The sequence below is a fragment of the Pieris rapae genome, chromosome 10, assembly GCF_905147795.1.
Source record: "Pieris rapae chromosome 10, ilPieRapa1.1, whole genome shotgun sequence".
In the NCBI taxonomy this organism is placed as follows: domain Eukaryota; kingdom Metazoa; phylum Arthropoda; class Insecta; order Lepidoptera; family Pieridae; genus Pieris; species Pieris rapae.
Window position 1 is genome coordinate 10,860,493 of NC_059518.1, and position 24,508 is coordinate 10,885,000.

A 24,508-nucleotide genomic window follows, 5' to 3' on the forward strand; every position below is an offset into this window, starting at 1 on the left:
TAAGAAATAAAAGGAATTAATTGGTATAAAATAAAAAACATTTAAATTAAATTTTACTAGTAATTTTTAATATGTTTCTGACAAATAAGTACCAGTACCACTGGACCATTATATCTGCAATAAGTTGTAGGCTCCAGGGCTCTTGTTATAAATATTATTTAAGTTCGTTTTTAACTGGTTTAATGGGAGTAATATCTTTTGATATTATCAAACCACCATTTACATTAAATAAGCAATAAGTGGACACAGCTAGAAGAGGCTTAGGCAGGATATAGCTTGTGTGGTACAAACTTTTGTTTTGTATTGTGTTATACTTAAAACTGTATAATAGTCCACCAAAATGCAGGTAAATTATTAATTATTTTCCTATCTGACAAATGTCATCAGTATTTTTTTATCGTTTAGAGTTAATACTGGCTTAAATAACATTTCGATAAAATGTTATCCTTGATTCCGGTTGTGGTGTTAAACGTAACTTCAAATATAATCAATAAAAATGTATTAAGCGATTAACAACATAAATGTTCATAATTTAGGTATAGTTCATTTTTGCTATAAATATTTGCAGTTGTTTTAAGGTTTATTTAGATAAGTGATAGCCAAGCGGTTTCAACGATATGCAATTCATAGATTCGATTCCAGGTTTTTAAAACTCGTTCGTACGCAGAAGTATCAGGACTGAAGGTATCAGGATCACCTATTTGCCTATTAGAAATGATCACAGAAATCTGAGACCAAGAACTAAAAGGTTGTAGCGCTATTGGTATGCAATAATTTATTTTTATTATTATTTATCTACGACAAAGATAATCTCTGTTATAAAGCTTTATAGTAAGTACTAAGTTCAATTATAGCGGAAATCTTTAGTTTATAACCAATGATTTAAATATAGCGATAAGATAAAAAACAGTTTAACTTCTCCACTTTTTTGAAAAGCCCCAGTAGCTAACGGTCACTCCTGGAATATACGAGCTTTGTTTTCTTTATTGTTTTAATGAGACAGAATGTATTTGAAGTGGTTATTTATTTATGGTTGTGTAACAAAAATTAGTGCACAAATACATGGCCCCGCTTCCATACCGAAGGAGTCATTTGATCAGAGTCTGTACGAATCAGTGTTAGACGAGGAACTATGCCAGAAGGAAATTGACTATATGAAGTTTGAGGATCAGGGGCTACTTTTGAGATGTAAGTACGCATATTAAAAAAATGTATTTATTTATTTCTTTAAAAATGTCGCAATTGTATGGTCAGTAATCATACAGACCACTCTAGGATGTCTCGTGGATAGTATCTGGTCTCATCCGAGGTTCTTAAATACGTGGAACAATACAAATCAGTTAACAGTTTTTAAAGGAAATATCAAATTAAAACTTCTCAAATTAATTGTATATAAAAGAAAATGATAAAATAAAATGCTGTGTGTGACGTGTGTATTAGTTGTACGCACATGCGCTATCTTATTTTTGGATCAATGCAAAAGATTATAATTTACTTGAGAATATGAAAGTTTCGGGTACTATTTTAACTTTCGCTCACTGTGACAATACTACATATATAAGTAACTAACGGACCCGACAGACGTCCTGTCCTAACTGTTAATATTGATTTCGAATTGGTATTATAATTAACTAAAAGAGGGATTTTCGAGATAAATGCCACAAATAATTAGCGACTGAAATTATTATTTATCTATTTTGTTATATTTATATTCTTGTATTTTTATATTTAGAACACGTGTTTCGTAACAGTAAAATTAAACAGTGTGAATAAATAAATATTATTTTGGTGTTTTTATTAAATCAATTTCATATACGACGGTGATAGTAGGTACTAATAATTTATTAGTAAATACCATATCATACCAAATTAGTATATCTATATATATTGAATATTAATGATAAAACTGATTATTCAAACCTGGTTTGACTGCATTTATAGATTTGAATTTAATTTTCGGTATTTATGTATAATTTATTTGTATCGTTAATTAAAAATTATTAAATTATAATCTAAAAAATATTTTTTGATTAAATTTAATATTTATCGTTAATCACTACTGCATTTTAGTATTTTTTTCCATACGCCAAAGAAGTATAACTTCTAACGCGTGTACATAAGAAAAACACTCTCTTTTTTTAAAAGAACCTTCTACTGACAATAATAAATCCAACAACATTTTTTTTGGGGAAAACGCTCCAGCCGTTCACGCGTTATGCCGTGACCAAAGAAAAATATATATTACATAATATAAACTTTCAGTGTATCCTATAATGTTTTGCGAATAAGTTTAACATTTTTTTTTATTCAACCAGAGCTTTTTAATCAATATTTAGATAGATTAACAGAAAATATAAGGAGCTATTTAAAATCTTAGTTACCACACCGACAATTATTATTCTAGCCACGATGGTAATGCTCCTTTATTGAAAGATCGGCATTGCTTTTTTACTTGTTATTATTTCATTAAATGTCCTAGATTCATCGGTTTTCGGTTTACCGTGACTCAGTGTTAGAAAATTAGCGGAATTGCCTTTATCAACGTAATCAATGAATACTGAAATATTTAGACTGCGCTTGGAGAACCTTTTTAATTTAGTCATTATTTCCGATAATTGTAAAGTCCAGTGATTAGATTATTATTGTAAATTAATTATATTTATTAGATCTCAGTGGCTTTCCGCATTCGACTTAGAGCGGTGTGGTATCGCGAATGTGAAAATATTTATTAAGTAGAAAAGTATTGTGACAAAATGAGTTTTGTATATTGCATAGCAGCCGTGTTAATTGTCAGCTCAGTGAGAAACGCGAATGCACAATTGGCCGCCCCAGACAGAGTCCCCAATGTTTTTGACAAAGATTTGTACAAATCTGTGCTAAACTCCGATTTATGTCGGTCTCAAATAACTCATATGAAGCTCGAAAACCAAGTTTTATTGTTGAGATGTGAGTCCATTCTCGAGTTAATTAATTTTATTTATTAATTAATAGGAATAATAAAATATTAGGAATTTTACATACCTATAACAGATAACATTAAATCTTTTCTTACAGTTTTCGATCTCGGTTTTCGAGCACCGACGGGTATTATGGACAATTTAAACACAAATGACTTTGGGGATTATTTCAAATGCCTACAGCTAAACGCGGATTCACAAGATCCTCCGATCAAGGGAAAGTACTGCGCCGTTACGGTGCCTTTGAATCAAGATCTTCGATTGCCATTTTTGGATGGCGAAGTCAACGGACGAGATCTTTTGTCTGACCAAATCAAAAGGAAGGGAATGGACCCAGAAGTGGTGTTTAAAGCGATAGAACACCGATCAGACGACTCGTAAGTATCTCATCTTCGTCGCTAAGTGGCGAAGTATAAGCATATCAAAAGCAATGCGGTACAATATCTGTATAGTTTTTAAAGCCAAATAATAAAAAAAAAGCAATTTGAAAGTCATAAAAGATAAGGTAATCATGTTATATTAGTCATTGATCAACAGTTTTTCGTTTACGGATCATTTCTACTATTCATACAAGTCCTCAGATGTGATCTGCACGCAGTGTTAAACTACTGCAAATTATATCTTCAAACCGCCTAAGTTTACGATCAGTGCTTTACCCTGTGCATTTGCCACTTGCAAATTACTATTTCCTTTGAATCGCTTTTCTTCTCAATAGGAATACTGGAGGAATTTTCGATGACTTAACGTTCAGATTTGGCGTTTGTATGCCGCAAACGTGTACGTCGGATCAATGGGTGTCGGAGGTGTACGCCAACGTCAGCGCTATTGGCTTCAAATACGAAGAAGAGTTTTGCCGTCTGCCCGATGACAGACCTTGGGTGGCCGCCGACTACGTGGCAATGTAAGCTTCGACAATTAACAAGTTCACTTGAAGGGGAATCGTTCAATTCGACCTTGTCGTCGGACGTTCTAGAACGTTATCGAGAAGTTTCTTGCTCTCGCTCGCTCCTAAAAACTCAGTTACGCAAAGTTTTAGCTCAATGGGGGTTAACCAGTTCTGTAAAGGCCCGAAAACACATTTCTCGAAAAATGTCCCAGGTAACTTGCACTCGCTCTGAAACAGCATGAATGAAATGTTAATGCCTCCAGAATACGAAACTCTCTCAAAATGATCATGAATCAGATGTATATATGTATATTAATATATATAATATACTGTTTGTATATATCCACGACCCACATAGCATAATATATAATAAAGATCTTTCTTTCAGAGCTATATTTTCGACATTGGCCGCTTTAACAGTTGCAAGTACCTGTTACGACCTCCACTGCACCTTCACTCTTAAAAAAGGTAAACTTATATGTCTAAACCCATCATCATCCATAATTAAGCCAGTTTTACCACGATTTATAGTGAGAGGATACAAGGATTCTTTCTAATAAACTGAAAATCGATCGAATAGATCGAAGTACTTGTAAACAACGGTGACACGTGTCCGTTTGGGATTTAATATAAGATATCTCAATTATTTACTTTTTAATCGGCGACGTAACGAGTAATCGTCCGATGATACAATTTTACAAAGCGATATCGCACGTCTGGTTGTTGGACCTACTTTCATTTATCAACGCGTCGACATTTTTGTGGCCAAGTTAATTAACCGTTTTGCCGCATTTTGTCAGGCGGAGTCTAAACTAAAGGAGGATGGTCTACGTCGATATAAAGAGTCTAGATAATAAATATAATGAATCACGACTCACAATTAATTTCGCGTCGTTCCAGACACGAAGCAAATCAGTCCACTGTTGAGATCTTTCTCCGTCTACACGAACACTCGTCGGCTGACGACGTTCTCCTCGAACGCCAACACCCTGGATTGCTTGGACGGGATCCGGGCCATCTCGATGATGTGGGTCATATTGGGCCACACCTTCTCCATGTACAACACATTTGTGAATCTTCTGGAGGTCATCGACGTGAGTGACGGCATATTTAAATTACCCTTTACAAAAAGAAGGTAAATTCCAATCAGCGTCAATCATGGCGCGTCACGGGACTTGATAAAGAACTCAAGCGTTTTGCAGTTCCTCGTCTCCACTCCGGCCACCCTCGTGCAGTCCGGGGTCTTCGCCGTCGACACCTTTTTAACGATGACTGGAATTCTTCTGATCTACACGTCCGTTGGAAAGATGACTACGAGTGAGTTTTGTGAATGGCTTTCGCCGGCGGTTTCGTTGACGGAAATCGTGATGAAATAATATCGTTGGTATCTTTTCAGAATCGCTTTTGAAAACCCTTCACTTGTTCTACATAAATCGTATCATGCGCCTGTTCCCTCTGTTGGGCGCCATCGTGCTTCTGGAGGCTTCTGTCTTTCACAGAATAGCCGACGGACCGTACTGGTTGACGGTAGCCAGAAACGTCGAGAGATGTAGGAACTGGTGGTGGAGCACCATCCTATACGTACAAAACTACGTAAATCCTAATGATATTGTAAGTTTGATATGTTATATTTTTAAATTTTCTGTTTGGTTTCTGTTGGTCAAACAATGAAATTCTCATGTCGACCGGAAATAATTGTCATGGAAATAAGAAAGAAAATAAAATCGAAGCGTAATAAAAATTTCCTCATTGCTGCTCTGATTTCCGATGCTTTCGTATTCGCGATCTCGTCTTCAACATTATGTTTTTATGACATAAACCGTTAAAATACGTTATAAGAACTAAACCGAAATTGAGTTTCATCACTAGATGATTTCTTAATAATTAGAATAACTCTTTGAAGCGTGGGGTTTAAGTTTCTATTCGATATCACGATATCGTATCTCGAATATGTTCAAATCGAGATTGGGCTAAGATAGCACTCGGCCATCGCTCGTTATCGTTTGTACTATTTTACTTCTGGTGCTCGAGTATTTTGGGGATTATTGTTAGTTGATTAAAGATGTATAAATAATGCGATAAACGTATACGATGGGACATCTTTGCTAAATTTTGTCATCGATACAAAACTTTTTCGAATTATTGTGTCGCTGCGCTCAGCACACTAACTAACGTCCTTTTTACATTTCTGTTAAAACTTGTATTTCAGCAATTGACTAAAACTGTTGACTTCGTGGACGTCATAATTCAAATAACTTTCAGTGTATCCAACATTCCTGGTACCTTGCTATCGACATGCAGCTGCACATCATCTCTCCGCTGATTCTGGTCTGGGTGTACTCTGGCAGACGGAGACTGGCGTGGGCAGGCCTCACGGGCGGCATCCTAGCCGTTCTGGTAGCCTCCACGGTCTTCAACTTCATGTTCGACTTGCCCTCCAGCAACGCGAGTCTCGTGTGAGTGGATTTTTCGGGGCAATTAAATATATGGACGTAGTACAGGGTAGGGTATAATAAATATTGGAACATGTTTTTTTAGCCGTTTAGCAGAGCAGGCCGATTACATGGAGAAATTTTACCAAAATACGTTGACGAGAGGCTCGCCATTTTTCTTCGGAATGGCTGCGGGTTACTTGCTCGTCCTCACGAAGGGAAAAAAGATAAAATTGCCATTGGTGAGATTTTATCTATTCTAAAGCTTTATACGCGGCTTTACAGAAGCATTTAAATAAATATGTATCAAAGAAAATATACTAAATATAATAATTTGATTACAAAATTCATTTCAGGGCTTCGTGCTCGCGGCTTGGATGATCGCACTCTTGATGTTCTCCACGGTCTTCTATATGACATACGAGGTGATGCAGTTGGAATGGAGTAACCAGCTCGCCGACAACTTGTACAATTCGTTCGCCAGGCCGATTTGGGCGATAGCACTGTGCTGGCTCATCTTTGCTTGCATTCACGGCTACGGTGGTAAGTGCCACTGTGACTTTTAGCGGAGAAAGCGATAATTAACTTGATAAACAATAATTTACAACGAAATTGGCAGATGACGTTACACAATACCATAAAAATGAATACATCATTGATATCGAATACATAATTTGTATCATTCGCTAACAATGTAGCACAAAATTATTAGACTCGAAGAAAAAACATATTGGCTCAATAAAATTAATTTTTTTTTAATATAAGGTCCCATCAACTGGGCACTGTGCCTGCCGATGTGGAAGATCCCGGCTCGGATCTCCTACGCCATGTACCTCTTCCACTACTCCTTCATGTTCATCGCGGCCAGCGTGCAGATCAGGCCTCTGTACTTCACCGTGGCTCAGTCGGTGAGGACACGATCGGTCGATCACAATTTCGAGTTCATTTAAACTGTTAAATTAAATATTTGTTTTGAGTTTCTCCGTTCTTCTCTTTTCAGCTCTTCGATTTCCTCGGACACTTGTTTTTAACCACTCTGACGGCGTTTGTGGTGACGGTGCTCATCGACTCGCCTTTCTCCACTTTGACCAAACTGCTCCTAGGCGGAGGTGAGTTTTTTGTGAAGAGCAAATATTGATAAAAACACTTTGTTTGCGATGTTTCCCGGGTTTATTGAGAGGTGTTATATTGTTGAAGTGTCCTTCTGACGTTTAATATTTAAGCTATACTGTTAATGGAAACAATTTAAAATAATAATTTTATATTCAGGACAAAAGCGACCTCGACGACCTCCACCGGAAGTCAAAGCGACCGCCGAAGGACAACCCGAAAACGGCAACACGAGAATATAATACAATCAACTCGATTAGTTTATTGTTTCCGGAATTGAATTCATGTTTATAATTTTCGATTCCAAGCTTGAATGGTACCTCATCTTTTTACACAACGATGACCTCGCCTTACCTAATGTTATCAAACAATGAGTACATCACCGCATTTTCGGTGTCGATCGCAATTAGAATACTAATATTGATATATATATATATATATATATATATTAATATAAATAATATATATATATATATATATATATTAATATAAATAATATATATATATATATATATATTAATATAAATAATATATATATATATATATTATGATAAAGCGTAATATAATATAATTCGTCGGTAAATAATATATTATTTACAGATTTCGTGACATTGAATGTAATAAATATTGCACGTTTTATTTATCTTTAGGGCAATCTCATTAATGTACATATTATATTTAAGGTACGATTAAGTCTATTACTTATAATTAAATAAATAAATAAATTAATTAATTAATTAAACAATTCCAAATATTTAAAGAAGGATTTTTTTTATTACCTACCTGCCTAACTAAACTTACTATATGAAGGCAATAACTCTGACAAACGAATATTACCGCCATCTGAAGCCGTCATAAGGAACTAATTTAAAGCATAGCGAAGCGCCGAAGGATAGCTTTGATAAACTGTCACGAGATGACGCTGTTTTAAATTTTTATATTTATGTATCGATGTTACACCCTACGCCTCCACAGCACTTACGAGGCCCAGGGCCGCTGCAGGCCCGCTATAACGACCGCCCCGCCGTTGAGTAGGGCGCTTAACTGAAACCCCCCGCAAGCCACCCACGGGTGCAGCACGGAAGACTTTTGATCTCACAGTACAATTGATCTTTACTTCGCAATTACATTAATAAAATAAGTCTTCGTCGCTATAACAATATCTGTTAATAGCAAAATCTTGTATAAATATCTATTCGTCTGTAATTGATTGTAATTGTCGGATTCGGTATATATATGTATGAATAATTCCTTTATAGACAAACTCCAAACAATGAGAAAAGTATATGCGTGTAATCTTAAATTAGTCGCAAGTAAAGAGGGCAAATGAATTGACTCTTATTTATTTATACGTTACGATACATCGAAGTACGACAATGTTATCGTTACTGTGAATCTATTCATTTAGTTATGAAAATGAATCTATTCATTTAGTTATGTTTATGTAGCAAAAAGAAGAAAAAGCACACACACCAAGGACAATACACATACTAAATTAACAGCAGCGCTCTAAGCAAAGTTAATCACATTCGTGTCCTGGCGATTCCTTCTACAGAGACCAGAAGTCTCCTGATTCTGGGTTTGACTTAAGCAATTCCTGTATACAGAATGTATATGTACTCATTATTCCTGTGTATAATGCTCCTGTGCAAAATAGTTTGGAGTACTGTGGTTTCGTGTGGAGCCCCCACTATGAGCACGAAAGAAAAAGCAAAAAAAAAATCCATCGTTTAGCGTATTCTGCAGGATTGCATCCAAAAGGGGGAACATTTTTTATGTCCACGAAGCATAACCGAACCGAATGACTAGAATCTGCTGCAGGGCCCGAATGATGTCGATATTTTTTCAGGCCGCCGATACGATTAAGATTGGGCATTTTCTTGTCTTTCTCTCAGGTTCCTTTTATATATTAAATCAATAAATAAAACTCTGAAACACCTATAACGTATATACTATATTAATTTATAGCCCTTTTTTTAAATAACAAAAAACCTCATTTAACCTGTATGCCTCACACTGTTAAGAAATTGTCAGACCTCATGCACCCAACTGCCAAAATTCTTTCTCTTCAAGCCCTCTACTTCTCTCTACAATCCAAACTCTACTCAAACAATCCAAAAGTACATCTTATAAGCACGAACCGGCTTTAATTCAATTATATTAGTATGCTGGTGTAGTGGTCGCATAGACATGGCTGTAAGATTGTTATCTTTGCCACTTCTTGGCCACTGGTGTAGTAATCGACAATTTCTGATAAGATAAAGCTAGAATAATGAGAAATCATAAATATCGAGTTCCAATTACTATCTAATTCAATAGACATCTCACCCTCCAAAATGAAGGCTTTAGTTTTATTGTTAAGTATTTCTTATGCAACGGCTTGGCTGGATTTGAATAATTTTCCAAACTTTCACCCATTTGATAGAAAATTGCATAAAAGGGTACTAAATCCAGAATTGTGTGAGAAACAGTTAAACTATTTGAGGGATAACGATAGCACACTACTTTTAAACTGTAAGTATTTTAAACTGTTAAATCACGCCTTAACACAGAACACGTTACGATAAATGAATTTTAATTAGCTTTTGTACAATGATTGTAGTGTTTTTTTTTTCAATTTCAGTTCTCGATGCAGGTTCAAGAATTCCAAAAGGAGTTTTTGGAGGCAATTTTCGGGACGTGGGTAACTTTTACCAATGCCTCGGTATCAGAAAGCGCGTTGAAAGTATGGACGTAGAAGGAAAGTACTGCACAATAAATATCCCTCTGACACCCGATATACCAATTGATACAACCCAAGCGCCACCGAAACCTCTTCCGTGGTCAAATTTAATGGAATTCGTAACACAACACAAACACAAATATTTTAATCAATCCACATTAATTGACCAATTCAGTCTTGGAAGATATTTGTCATACGCTCCCTATGTTATGAAATCAACGAGGTACATTATATTTGGTTCGTATTTGTGATATACAAATTTTTTACACGGCTTATTATTTAAAATTATTTTTAGTAGGTCGGCCCAAGACACAGTTCGGAGCATAGAGGTCCAATTAGCTATGTGTATTCCAAAAGCTTGCACCACGAGCCAAGTTTTAAATAAAGTGGGGAACATCAGCTCCATAGGTCTTCAATATGAGGATGGTTTATGTCGACTTCCTAACGACAAGCATTGGGTCACCGCAGATTATATAGCCATGTAAGTGAAAGTAAACATTAGAGTCATCTATATACTTACATCCGTAAGCAGTGCTGAAATACACTACCACTGTCAAAAATGTATACATATACTGGGCTTTGTAATTTAGAAGTTCATTATATATTATGAAGAACGCAAAACGGACCAAATTTGAGTCTAGTTGCGGAAAATGAGTCCACCTACCTAACCTATATTATGAAGACTGTATATTAATTCAACTCTTGATTTCAGCGTTGTTTTTTCAGCCTTGGGATTAATTATATTGTCAAGTACGACATATGATTTACATCATCTGTTTTACTTGAAAAAAGGTATGCGAATACTAAAATTATTTATTAATACTTTAAATACTGAACTTTCTGTAATGTTAATTGTAGTGCAAATATATTATAGCGATGAATTCAATACGCTTCTGAACAATTGGTGCTCTGATCAAAGCATTGCCCAAAATTACATTATATATTAAATTAAGTTCAAGAAAAGTATTCTTTTCAGATTTTGAGGACAAGAATATGTTTCGTATTTTTTCTGCATTTTCAAATTTGTCAATGTTATTGAACTTGTCACATAAACGTGGAACATTGCAATGTCTCGATGGTATTCGAGCGATCGCCATTTTTTGGGTGATTATCGGACATGCTTTTGTAGGAATTAATATAACTGCGTTTAACTTCCTTGATATACAAGAGGTAAGTACAATCACCATCAAATAAAACAAAGCAATGGTACTGCAACCAAAAAGGTTGCAGTACCATTGCCACCACTACCACTCAGATTTTTATAATATCTATTTCGTGATCATTTGTTTTTTCAAGTAGTAACACACACACACACACACGTTCTCGTTTTGGGTCCAAGGTGTGTCGATTTCCTAACGATCTATTTCATCACCGTACGAGAGAGTACTCTCTTAAATGCGCTTAAAGATAGAAAGTCCATTTGTCCCTTGGTGCAGCATGAGAGTTGCAAACTGAAGCCACTAGGCCAATACTGCTCCCTGAGGCATTATAACCATCGAACAAGCAAAATTTTCTTTCGCAGTCCTTTTGTAAAATGTTCGACTCGATATTTAAGAGAATAGGAAAAGATTAGTATGAAAGCTGCTATATATTGTCATGATACAAATCATCAATTATATAATGTGTTTACAGTGGCTAACTTCATTAAAATCGACGTGGATAACAGGAGCACCCATCACAGTCGACACGTTCTTTATGATCAGTGGTCTACTACTGGTTTATACCAGTATGGCTAAATATACGAGCGGTAAGTTTTTTTTACATTAACAATGCCTCGCGTAATTGAGATAATTTACACTTAAGTACCTACAAAGTTAATTAAAGTACGCTGTAAAAGTAAGATTGTATACATTTTTGGTAAGCAAAGTAAATCGATTGATATTTCAGAACAAGGCCTATTAAACAAGTCGATATTATTTTAATCGTATTGCAATAACTATCACAAAATACACAGATAAACGGAGTTTAAATCTTATCTTAAATCAATACGGATTAATGTGTTTTTCTGTGATTTATATCTGAGATATAAACATACGTAACTAATTTCTTCTTTTATCTAATAGAAATAATTTTCCGCTACGAGTACTTCAGCAATCTATTATTCTATTATTATCTATTTGGTTTAGCGTCACAACTAAAAACCATACCTATTCTGATTCCTAGGAATCGGCAAATTAGTTTGTTTGTTTTTCCTTGACGCTTAAACCAATCCATATAGATTACACATTTCCTAACATACCTAAGTGGTTAAAACCCTGATCTTAAAAATAAATGTGTTTTAGTCAGACAGACATCGTAGTTGAATAAAACCATGCATTGCAATTAGAAGAAATAATTCAAAATATTATTTCATTAACAGTGGGACTACTGAAAAACCTTCACGTTTTCTACTTGAGCAGATTATTGCGAATGTTTCCCGCGTTGGCATTAGCGGTCCTCTTCGAGGCATCGCTCTATAACAGAATATCAGACGGCGCATTTTGGTATGTCGCGGGGAACAGCGTACACACCTGCAGAGCTCTTTGGTGGAGCACACTGCTGCATCTTCAGAACTTCGTTAATCCATTAGCAGAAGTATATCACTCTAAATTATGATTTTATTAATTTATAAAAATTTAGACATCCAAAAATAAAGGCAAAAGGAAATACAGACTTACATTTTTTTAAATAAAAATAGAGAATGCCGTTTTGTATTGCCTTTTCAGCTTCAACTCTGCTGTATTTCTACTAAACTTTATAATTTTTTTGCAGTGTCTCCCAGTCACCTGGTACCTAGCAATCGATGTACAGCTTCATGTTATTTCGCCAATAGTTCTATTTTGGTTACTTCGAGGTAGTAAAAGAACATCTTGGACAGCTCTGATCACAGGTTTCTTGGTGTCTATAGCCATTGCTACAACATACATATTTCTAACAGATGTTCATAGAAATTACTTTGTGTATTACTATGTAAATATATTGGTCCGTTCCCCACCATTTTTCGTGGGTATGATAGTCGGATACTGTCTCTATGTTTATAGGGATAGAGAGTTCAATATGTCCACGGTACGTATCTTTTTTCAAATTAATTATGTAATTATAAATTTAACTTAACGAACATCCATGTTTCAGAAATTCTTCTACTGGGCCTAGAACATTATATTTAATTATTTGCCATGCTAATTGGTGGCAAGTCTCGTCCCTGGTACAAATTTGCTTGCAAAGCGTTCGCGCGGCGGAAGTGGGTCCTTTCCATCATGGAGGCTGCCTCGCTGACCCGTACCGCGCAAGAGCCAATCTTATGGCTGTCTCATAGCATCCAACTCGACCTTCCCGTTCCCCCTCGTACGCACGCTCACTGTCTCAAACTACTAGAAAATCGATTTTACATACAATCCCAAAAAAGGCTCGCTCGGACCCGTCCAACTACTTAATAAACTAATAGCCATTAACAAAAGGCAATCAGCTCAGTCAGAAAAAAAATGAACCTTCACCGTAACAATGCTTCAGCATACTCCGCAAAACAGACTGTTGAATATTTGCCTATGGCAGGTGTCTAGATCATCCGCCATACAGTCCTGACCTGGCGCCCTGCGACTTTCATTTATTCTCAAGAACTAAAGTCCCATCGAGTCTTGTAATATATTTATTTATTTTTTTTAGATTCTCAGTGCATGTATGACGACTATTAGCCTTGTATTGTTGTGTTTGGTCATTTACGTGAACTTCTTAAAAGACTACAGTATTTATAGCAAAGACTGGTCCAATAGCTCTGTGGGTAACATAATTGACTCATTTACTCGATCTATTTGGTCTGCCGCTTTAGGATGGATTATATTTATGTGCGTGAATGGATATGGTGGTATGTAGAACTCATTCATAATATACATTTATTACGCTTTTAACAAAGAAGTGATTTTAGCATTTAAAAAAAATAATAATAAATATTTACTCTAAAATTTACAATGGATTATTTATAATTTGGTAGTATAGGAAACTAACTTAAATTAGGTTTATACTGGTAATAGCGTTAATATTTATGATACGATCCCTCCTTGGTTCCTCCCCCATTTCCTTCTAATTTGCTTTTGGTTTGGTGTAGATACTTTCTACCGGCCAGGTTCTCGAGATCCTTCGCCCACCTTCAATGAGCTCTGCCAACGCTTGTTTTCCCGTTTACAATTGAACAGCCTTTGTGAGACTGTTCGTCAGTGATGGCTTGTTCCTGCCTAATAATTTTATAACTTATTCTCCTTCTTGGCTTTTTGCGTTATCTTAATTCTTCTAACTTTGTTAACGCTGGAATTTACTTAAAGTTAACTTTATATTCTTAAACTGCATTTTTTATCGGAAAACCTACTCCATGTAGCCGTTTTGTTTGTCCCATGTGGCATGAAATATAATCACGTTATTTATCAATGTTACTTCGGACTTCAGCTGTAAGTCCTATTACATTCAGCGAGATGTTTTCGATAGCATAAGTCAGTTCTAGGGATCTTTCAGTTGAAAGTAAAGTTCTCTTTGAGGCTGCAAGTGGAGATATTGGATTTGTTTTTATATTTGTCAATGGAGGTCGGCGGAGGGTTTTCTTATGATTTATGGTCCATAATTGATAAATTTCCGAGCCAAGGAGGCGAGGCGTTGTTTGTTATCATTGGATTTTTCCAAGATCCTGTGGTTCGATATGTAGAAATTTGTGTTCACCAGAAAACACTACTCTTTCAGAGTAGCTAGAAGACTCTGATTACCGATTGTGAAATTTGAGTCTTAGTTTTCTCGGTGAGAAGAGTTTTTTTAGTTATTTGATGTTGATAGTTGTTTTCCAATGGTACAGAGAGAGATTATCATAAATGCATTGATATTAGATATTTATAGATGCTTGTCACATCTTTTTTAGCTTTGTTTACCTTCTCTTTTGCTGCGTTAAGTTTATTATTTTAAGTATGTACTCAGAATTCTTCTTTTACATAATATGTAGTATTGTAAATTTTAAAATCACTTCTATATTCTCATTTAAAATTGAGATTATCTTGTTTTTATTTAATATCTAAATTTCAGGTCCCATTAATCAATTCCTGAGCATGAATTTGTGGAAGATACCATCCCGAATTTCTTATGCAATGTATTTAGTCCATTTCTCAATTATAAATGCTTATTTTTCTTCTATGGTTGAAAATCATTACTTTACTGTTGGGACGACCGTAAGTTAAATTATATATTCTCAAAAGATTATACTTAGAATAAGTCAATTCAAATATAACTCTTGGGGTCTATAGGCGCTTAAATGTTCATTATTTTTCGTATTTTCAGGTATTTATATTCTTCTCGTGCTCGGTCGTCACAGTAGTGGTTTCGATTCTTTTAACTGGACTCATTGAATTACCCTTTTCTATACTGTTCAAGTATATGCTGGATAAAGGTAATCTTAGGTTCAATAGCAATAGTATTTCCGAATACAGAGTTTCGTGGAATGCAAAATGCATAACATAATCATCTTATTACAGTATAATCATTGTAACTAATTTAATTCACTCAATTAAAAACAATATCAGTTTTAATTTCGAAGTCCCTATAATGTTGCATTTTTTCTACTCACACTGTCTACAATAATATTATGTATTGTAGTCATAGTAAACATAATAATGTCATAAACTATATAATCAGATAACAAACGGGTGTAATGTCAGTTATGAGGGTTCTAACTGAAAGTAAACAGTGTATTTTTGCTTTTATATTTACTCTTAGTCAGTAGATTATATTTGATTGGCTTTATTATCTGAAACGTTACTTTATAATTTTTTTAACAATAAATTAATAATCATTAAATATTCAAATCATTTTTTTATTTTTAGCTAATAAAATTTTAGTACCGTTTGGAGAAGAAATAATGTAAACCTTCTACACAATTATATAATTTTATTTCAGTTACTGTTAATTAAATATGAAAAACTCTCTATGAAACCCTCAAGAACTGTTGAAATTGAAAATACTAATATCAGTGGCAATATTAACGAAGGATTTCTTTGTGAAGAAACTAAATCTAAAACTAATCTTTAACTAATATTATAAATCGTTAAAAGTTGTGAGAGTGGTTGTATGGGTAATGGGGTCTGGTCTACTTTACTTTGATTCGATTTATACATTAACAATTACTTTAATTACGAAGTTTACATTTTACATTACAACATGTATCAAAACAGGCTTGGCTTTTTGTAATATGTAACATGATTAGTGTTTATTGATCTGATATGTCATTGTATAATTTTATGTGTTTAGTTTAAGTGTTTTTTATTCAATATAACTTGATGTATTATATCACAAACCACAATATGAAGTTATCAATACGTTGTCCATAACCGAAAGCCGTAAGTGATTGAAGGTGAAATTGACTTAGTTTTTTCTAAATGATGTAACATTGTCGAACACAATCAATAAAATAAATTGAAAAAACACATTAAGAAGCATTTTCTAATACTCTTCTATCCTTATAAACCAACCACCTTTACTTTCAGATTGAAAGTAGTGTAAAAGTACGTAAGTAGTTGATACTGTGAGAAGACACATTTTTTAATTATGTTTTGTATATTATGTAAGAAACTTACACATGTTATAATAATGCTGTTGCAGTAATAAACATTAGTAATTCTCCGTAATAATTACGTTTCTCGAGTATATTTTGCTTTATAGGACAAAACTACTACTACCTATCAGTATCATCCACTCGGTAATACGTAAATAAATATTAACTCAGATATTTTATATACCATTTGTTAATTCATTATACTATTGGAATAATATATGTAAAACAAATATTATTGAAAAGACAACGATCTGGCTGAAAAATAACTAAATAAAAGTAAGCATTGTGTACACGCCTTTCGGAGACTGTTCAAAACACTCCACTTCATTCATTCACTTCTAAAAACACCATTGCGAAGTGTCATTCCTTAACGAAGCTGTCTGGGAAATGTGTTCCCTGACTGTTACATTTAAAATCATTTTTTCATATACTTTTAATTTGATTTAATGTAAAGTGTGTTGTGATATTAGTGAAAAAGTTCTTGTGCAAATGAAGTTCTATGGATTATTTAGCGAAGGGAGTAGAGTAAATCAGTTCATATGTGCTTTTTTAGGTGAGTTTTTATATTAAAGTTATTATTTAAGTTTTTAGTAGATTTGTTTGGTATTTTATTATTCTTATTTTATTATACTTAGTAGTGAGCTTCTGTGTTCGCACCGGATCCGATTACACCTCCTCCTAGTGTTTTAACTGTCGACGAATGGGGTTGTCTAAAATATTGTATGGTCTAAACTATAATATTGAGCAATTTTCATAACCCCGTAAATAAATGATTTAATCATCGTTTTATACATTTCACTGTATTGGTAATACAGCAGCAATCAACACAAATAAAATTTTGTTAATCAATGTGGGTTTCCTGAATTTTAGAAATAGTTGAGAAAAAAAATCTGATTTGTAATTTGTTGTTGTAGTAAATGTACCAGTATTTGCATATGGCGCGAGCATAGGATGGATGTCCCCGATGACTTTGCTCCTGCAGTCAGATAAGTCTCCCAGAGGGACACCTCTTACTGATTTCGAGGTAACATTTGCTACAAGATTTTATGAGATAAATAGCTTAAGTGCCTATCTTTCTTGTACTGTTGACAGCAACTTCAAATTGCGGTGTATGATTCCAGGTCTCAACCATGGCTGCAGTGGCTTATCTAGTTTGCATTCCAGGAGATTTCGTGATGGCGTTATTAGGAGATTGGATTGGAAGAAAGAAAACTCTTATGCTGATATCGGCTTCCTGTGTCGTAAGTGAAAACGTCAATTAATATCATGTTTTTACACACAAGTAGAAAATGCTATTAAACTATGAGAGTATTCATATGATTTTATTTAAAGTAAAATCTAAGGAGATTTTACATAAAATAAGGATTTTAGGCATTTAATATATTACCGAACAATATTTCTATGTCATAAAATGGCACATATATGGTATTATATTCATATTTTTTACGCAAAACATTTATACAATATAACAATTATATACTTAATACTATGTTAATTTAATATTTAAGCCAAAAACTTGCACAAAGATTAACGGTAACAATTTAAATTATTGTACCTACAACAATAGTAATTATTTCATTAGTAAAAATAAAAAAAGAATACTTATTTACGATACATAATATCATATTATATTATCAGCCTATCGATTAATAACTTTACAGGTAACTTGGGTGACGCTCTTGTTTTCTACCGAAGTGTGGGCGCTCATCTTGGCCCGAGCTTTCGTGGGAATCGCCATGGCGGGTGCTTACGTCACTTGTCCAATTTATATGAAGGAAATTAGTGATGACAGTATACGTGGGGCTTTAGGTTGTCTTGTAAGGACAAATAAATACATAAAACTATTCATGTCGTGTATTTAAAAATACGAAATGAAAACGGTGCATTACAATTTTCAGATAGTTGTATCTCACACGACAGGAAACCTGTTTCTTTATATCATCGGTGATATTTTAAAGTATCGGACAATTCTATGGATGTGTCTTTTTATACCGACCTGCCATCTGGTTTTGTTTATGATGATGCCAGAGACGCCTTCGTATTTAGTTAAAAAAGGAAGAACTGAGGTAATGTTTATGGTACCTTAATTTAAGACGACATTTTTATATGCGGAATAAATATATAAATGCCTTATGTTAAATTAATGTAAAAATACCTCTAAATCGTCAGGATCATATCTTCACTTGCCTTCCCTGTTATTATTCGTCCACTTTTCTCTTGCAGTCATCTAATTTATATATCACATACCTCATATCTCAGGCACATTCGATTCGTATAAAAGTGATATTCTTATTTACCTTCTCAGGAAGCAGTCAGGGTGATGGCTTGGTTGAGATGTAAAAACGCTACCGATCCGTCCGTTACAACAGAACTTCAATCATTGCAAAAAGAACAGAAAAATGATGAAGGAGCCAATAAGTTTTTGTTGAAAGCAATTTGTAAGGTTTTTTTATTACACAACAAAATTGTTACTGATGTTTTTTTTTAATTAAGACTGTTTCACTGCACGCTTTCATAATTGCATCGTTGCGATTTAATAATAATAATGATTTTTTTATAATGTAGTTTAAATATTTTTCAGTCAAAGATAGAACCTTGTTCCGAGCTTTCCGCTTAGCAATGGCCGTCACCTTAGCACGCGAAGTGTGTGGTGCGGTACCTGTCATGAACTTCGCCGGTGAAATATTTGAAATAGCCTCTGAAGAAAATGGGTTAATTCTCAGTCCCAATCAGCAGGCAATGATGTTGGGTGCCGTACAAGTAGCGGGCTCGGCACTGGCCTCTATTATCGTGGAGAAGGCCGGCAGAAAGGTATTTTTGTATGATTAATTTTAAACTGTGGCAACACGAAAATAGAAGTTCGCTCAATTAATTCGGACAATTGCCTTTAATTGATGTTTGGTATGTTGGTTTATGAAAGCATACGTCTTATACTATGAAGTAATGACATAATGTAATAGGAACGTGGCCATTTGATGTTGCGAACGCTTTCCATAAGCGGGGTTGAAAGCGGGATATTTATTCAGATTACTTATTTTTAATCTTACAGTTTATACTTTTCACAACATCCCTGATCTCTGGGATAAGTATGTGTGTCCTTGCTTCCTGGTTTCTGGCCAAGGACTACGAGCTGTATTTGCCTAACTGGTTGCCAATACTCACGCTTTGTCTTTGCATCTTTTGTGACTCATCAGGACTAGCGCCAATGTCGCTTGTTATTACTGGCGAAATATTTTCATTCAAGGTTAGTAAATCTTTATGCAATGTCTAACTGTTTTTTTTATTAAAAACGTCAGATTGTCGATGTTACCATATTAAAAACTATGATATTTTTTATTTCATTACAGTATCGTGGAACAGTTATGGCAACAACCATGGCCACTGCGTCGCTTGCCGACTTCTTCCAACTTTTAATTTTCAAACCTCTGGTGAATTCAATCGGCATTCACGCTGCTTTCTATTTCTTTGGCATCTTTTGTATATTAATGTCTATATATGTAATATTCTATGTGCCAGAGACCAAAGCAAGGAGTTTAGAAGATATTTACGATGATCTTAATAAAAGTAAAAGAAAAACTAAAGTACTGACCGAAACTTAATAAATAAAATATTGTTTGCCAAAACACAACTTATTACCCAACTCTTTAAAATAATCGCCTTGACTGCAAATAATATATGAATTATTTTTTTGACCTGAAGTGTAATCAGATTTTGTTCGTTAAATTTGTATGAAAATTCGTACCACGACCACTCGGCTGAACCAAAATCGTTTTCAAACTATGACAAAATAAACGAATCTAAAGTTACCTTTTCGTTACTCTTAGTATCGAAATATTCAAATAATTGATTAGAACATATAAAATTCAATATTTAAAATAAAACTTCTTAATAAAGTTAAAATAAGAAGGTGTATCAACTATGTCTTATATATGAAAACAAATAATTTTAGAAATCTGTATAATGGCCGCCGCCTGGATCTTAATTTTACAATAAATAAGAACGCTATATCACTAATGGTTTTCCCCGTTATGTTTATACATTTTATTATTCTTCTCTGCTTTAACATATATAATAAACATAGCTATTTTTCGAATTGATAATATTTAATAATAAGTCATTGGAAATACTTAGGTATAACAGTATTTATTTAGTTAGGATGACGCCAAAAATATAGAAAAAGATGTCTTCAAGCAATTTCAATTAAATTAGATATAAACTTATTATATTCATATATTTCATAGTCTCTCAATTCAGCAGCAGCAATTTCAGCTTAATAAAAATTAAATCTTATAATTAATATATTAATTATATGTCACACTGTCTGTACGCTATGGACTCCGAAAGATAAAATAAGATAAAATAAAATACGTTTATTTTGGAACATAAGATCATCTAGGTATCACTTATTCCACGTCAATCAATTCGAACTTGTAGGCATCCCTACTCATCGGCAAAGACAGAGGATGTAGGCCGAGAGAAAAAGCCGGCGTAAAAAACTCTCGGTACTCTTTTAAAAAAGCAAATCATCAAACAATATTTAAAACAAATATATCAAATTAATTAGAAGTAGCCTGCCCAGCATTAGTCCCAGGCCCTTTTATCAACTAGATAATCAGTAACTTTATAGTAAGCCTTTTAAAATTTAATTATGCTATGGTATAAATAGGATCAGGAAAGACATTCTCACTCCCGTGTTTTATATTACACATTATTTTATTTAATACAGAAATAACATAATACATAAAAATATATCTAATAACTAACCTTAAAATGTAATTATTAAAAAATATTATTAAAAGGAGTCCCTTTAGGCAAGGTTCCGAAGATACTAGCAGCGTTCCCCCTTTGAATAGCTAGACTAATTCTTTGTGCGAGGTAGCTGCCAGCTCTTCGTTCTCCTGTGATGTCGACTAACCTTTTTGATAATTCCCTAAAAAGCTTTAATGCGCTAGGACCCCACGGACCAAGGGTCTCAAGGTCTCGTGTTGGACACAATAATATGCTTTGGATAAGTCGCAGAAAACACCTAAGGCGTCATGCGACTCCTCCCAAGCCTTAACTATATATCTATATAACTCAACGCCGGTACCGGCTGTCGAGAGGCCCTTGGTAAAACCGAACTGATTATTGTGTAATAATTTGTTTGCGTTAAAATGACTTACAAGTTGATTTAATATAGTTTTTTCAAAGATTTTACTACAGGTAGGTAGTACGGAAATAGGTCTAAAGTTACTGGGGTCGGACATATTACCTGCTTTAAATAAAGGAATTACTGTACTATGTTTCATAACATCGGGAAACTCCCCACAACAATACAATTGTTGAAAATTATAGCTAGATGGAGGGCAATAATTATATCAATTATGCTACTAATTATTTTTACAGAAATACCCCAAAGATCGGTTAGTGTTCTTAAAATCAATAGTTCTAAATATTCTAACTATATCGTCGGCACCAATGGGTCAGAATGTAAAACTGACCTTGCACTCGTTTACATTATCTTTGAGCAGCGATTCAGCGAGGGCGGGAGAAGATTGAAGAGACCATGTAGTTGAAATTGGAATGTCAGAAAAGTACTTATCAAAAACAGTCGCTATCTCTTCGTTAGATTTGATTATAGTGTTACCGACACATAGTTCGATGTCTCGATTGCGATCTTTGACTCTTCCAGTTTCACTATCAATTATCTTCCAAGTCATTTTAGTTATATTTGTACTATTTTCAATCTTGTTTTTTATATATAAGGACTTGACCGCGTAACAAACTTTTTTAAATAATTTAGAATAATTTCTAACATAGAGAGTAAATTCTTCATTATGATTGTATGACTTTTCAGCGTAAAGGTCAAACAACCGATGTCTACTTTTGTAAATTCCCGCTGTCGCCCAATCACTGAACGATTTACACTGCGAATCAGAGACTTTCTTTGGGGTAATGATGGTTTTGAACTCCTTATTTATACAATCACTTAGATTGTTGTTTTGTGTACCAACGGTAGTACCTACCGGTAATAGAGGTAGGTGTTTACCTATATTATGTCTAAATCTCACCATTCGCTTTTTATTTAACAAACACACTGCTCTTTTTTACTTGTTTCACCACTTAACATTTTAGCGCCACTAACTGTCCACAATGATCTGAGCTAAGATTTGTTCTAATTGAGGTTTGCATTGCCTCTGCATCTGTAAATATATTATCTAAACATGTAGCAGTGGAGCTTGTAATTCTAGTGGGCTCGAGAAACAAGTTTACAAGATTGTAAGATTTTAATAAAATATTGAATTTTTTACTAATGGAGGTATTTTCTAATAAGTTTATATTGAAGTCACCACATACAGTAATATACTTATTGTTCTTAAAACTAACTTTACACAATATTTCCTCCAACTTTTCTTCAAAAAAATCGTAGGATGCACTTGGTGGTCTTAAAATAATACAATTCTCAAGTTCTACACAGGCTACCTCCAAATAGTGTTCAATAGATAGACGCACGATGTCATTACGCTCTTTATACTTCAAATTTTTATTAACAATAATCAAAGAGCCCCCATGAATCGCCGACAATCTGCAAAACGAACTTGCAACTTGGTGCAGATCAAAGTTAAAGATGATTTGGCATTTTTTAAGCCAATGTTCGGTGATGCATAGGACAATTTTACCTGATTTTAAAAATAACTCTAATTCTAACTCTTTGCCCAACATGCATGTTTTGATGCATCAAGTTTAAACAATTGTTGTTAGTAGTGTGTGTACATGTTTGTGTTGAGCTGAGCTGTAAAAAAATATTGCTAAAGGTCGCCTCTATTGTCACACTATCTAATTTAAATTATTATTAATACATGAAATGTAACTACAAGTATCACTACATCCTTTTAACTTAACTGCTCCATAGAAGCAGTTGTCTGATAAGCTAAATGTTTAGCTTTAGTTGTGCGTTTATTTTTTTTTTTTTATTTTTTTTTTTTTTATTTTTTTTTTTTTTTTTTTTTTAATAAATCAATAAAAAAAAAAAAAAAAAAAGAACTGTAACTAATATTGTATTGTGAAATAATATATTGTATAATATTACAAAATTTGATATTGTAATAATGTTTTTGGGGTCATGATAATAGATGGCGCCAGATGAAAAATACATTTTGTTCAAACGCGATATTGTTACATGGCACACACGACGTAAGATGTCGATGATTATCTATTACGTCTTCGACGAGGTTAGGTTAGGTTAGGTTAGGTTAGGTTAGGTTAGGTTAGGTTAGGTTAGGTTAGGTTAGGTTAGGTTAGGTTAGGTTAGGTTAGGTTAGGTTAGGTTAGGTTAGGTTAGGTTAGGTTAGGTTAGGTTAGGTTAGGTTAGGTTAGGTTAGGTTAGGTTAGGTTAGGTTAGGTTAGGTTAGGTTAGGTTAGGTTAGGTTAGGTTAGGTTAGGTTAGGTTAGGTTAGGTTAGGTTAGGTTAGGTTAGGTTAGGTTAGGTTAGGTTAGGTTAGGTTAGGTTAGGTTAGGTTAGGTTAGGTTAGGTTAGGTTAGGTTAGGTTAGGTTTTTTTTTTTTTTTTTTTTTTTTTTTTTTTTTTTATGCACCTAATAGGCCTACCTTCCCCGGCTACTTTATCGCCGGGGGCGTTGTCTAAGCTACCCATCCGTCCTTTCTCACATTCATCCTCTAAATAATTTAAAACACAGCTTTAATTTTTATTAGGTTTTGTACAATCAATTTCAATTACAAGTTTCTTAAAATATTCCTTTACAATAGTCCAACTTATCTAATTTTCTTTCCATATCTATCCTGAGACGTGGCCCGCGAGGCGGGCAGCTTTCACTTATCCGTGAGTATCCTTATGATACCCATT

General features: G+C 34.1%; 3 protein-coding genes across 5 annotated transcripts; all 3 read left to right on the forward strand.

The window, feature by feature from the left end:
• Nucleotides 1-916: 916 nt before the first annotated feature.
• On the forward strand, nucleotides 917-7,829 carry LOC110998870 (nose resistant to fluoxetine protein 6). 3 transcript variants are annotated; one of them, XM_045629704.1, is made up of 14 exons: nucleotides 2,672-2,946; nucleotides 3,055-3,334; nucleotides 3,673-3,858; nucleotides 4,232-4,311; nucleotides 4,744-4,937; nucleotides 5,046-5,160; nucleotides 5,240-5,454; nucleotides 6,106-6,299; nucleotides 6,382-6,517; nucleotides 6,632-6,818; nucleotides 7,041-7,183; nucleotides 7,276-7,384; nucleotides 7,545-7,627; nucleotides 7,664-7,829. In XM_045629704.1, the coding sequence occupies exons 1-13, from the start codon at nucleotides 2,754-2,756 to the stop codon at nucleotides 7,625-7,627; spliced, it is 2,115 nt and encodes a 704-aa protein (XP_045485660.1). In that variant the 5' UTR covers nucleotides 2,672-2,753; the 3' UTR covers nucleotides 7,664-7,829. The 3 variants fall into 3 exon arrangements, with proteins under 3 accessions (XP_045485661.1, XP_045485660.1, XP_045485659.1); XM_045629705.1 differs by lacking the exon at nucleotides 2,672-2,946 and adding an exon at nucleotides 917-1,188 and having other exon boundaries at nucleotides 7,545-7,828; XM_045629703.1 differs by having other exon boundaries at nucleotides 7,545-7,829.
• Nucleotides 7,830-9,672: 1,843 nt separating this feature from the next.
• LOC123689476 (O-acyltransferase like protein-like) lies at nucleotides 9,673-16,544 on the forward strand. Its single transcript, XM_045629706.1, has 12 exons — nucleotides 9,673-9,899; nucleotides 10,009-10,330; nucleotides 10,406-10,588; nucleotides 10,820-10,899; nucleotides 11,084-11,277; nucleotides 11,740-11,854; nucleotides 12,467-12,681; nucleotides 12,859-13,152; nucleotides 13,750-13,948; nucleotides 15,145-15,287; nucleotides 15,397-15,505; nucleotides 16,012-16,544. The coding sequence occupies exons 1-12, from the start codon at nucleotides 9,722-9,724 to the stop codon at nucleotides 16,023-16,025; spliced, it is 2,046 nt and encodes a 681-aa protein (XP_045485662.1). The 5' UTR covers nucleotides 9,673-9,721; the 3' UTR covers nucleotides 16,026-16,544.
• A 66-nt stretch (nucleotides 16,545-16,610) lies between these two features.
• On the forward strand, nucleotides 16,611-20,265 carry LOC110998871 (facilitated trehalose transporter Tret1). Its single transcript, XM_022267672.2, has 9 exons — nucleotides 16,611-17,219; nucleotides 17,581-17,690; nucleotides 17,788-17,907; nucleotides 18,328-18,483; nucleotides 18,565-18,732; nucleotides 18,972-19,104; nucleotides 19,248-19,477; nucleotides 19,716-19,910; nucleotides 20,014-20,265. Exons 1-9 carry the CDS (start codon nucleotides 17,156-17,158, stop codon nucleotides 20,263-20,265), a joined length of 1,428 nt encoding a protein of 475 aa, XP_022123364.1. The 5' UTR covers nucleotides 16,611-17,155.
• The last annotated feature ends 4,243 nt before the right edge of the window (nucleotides 20,266-24,508 follow it).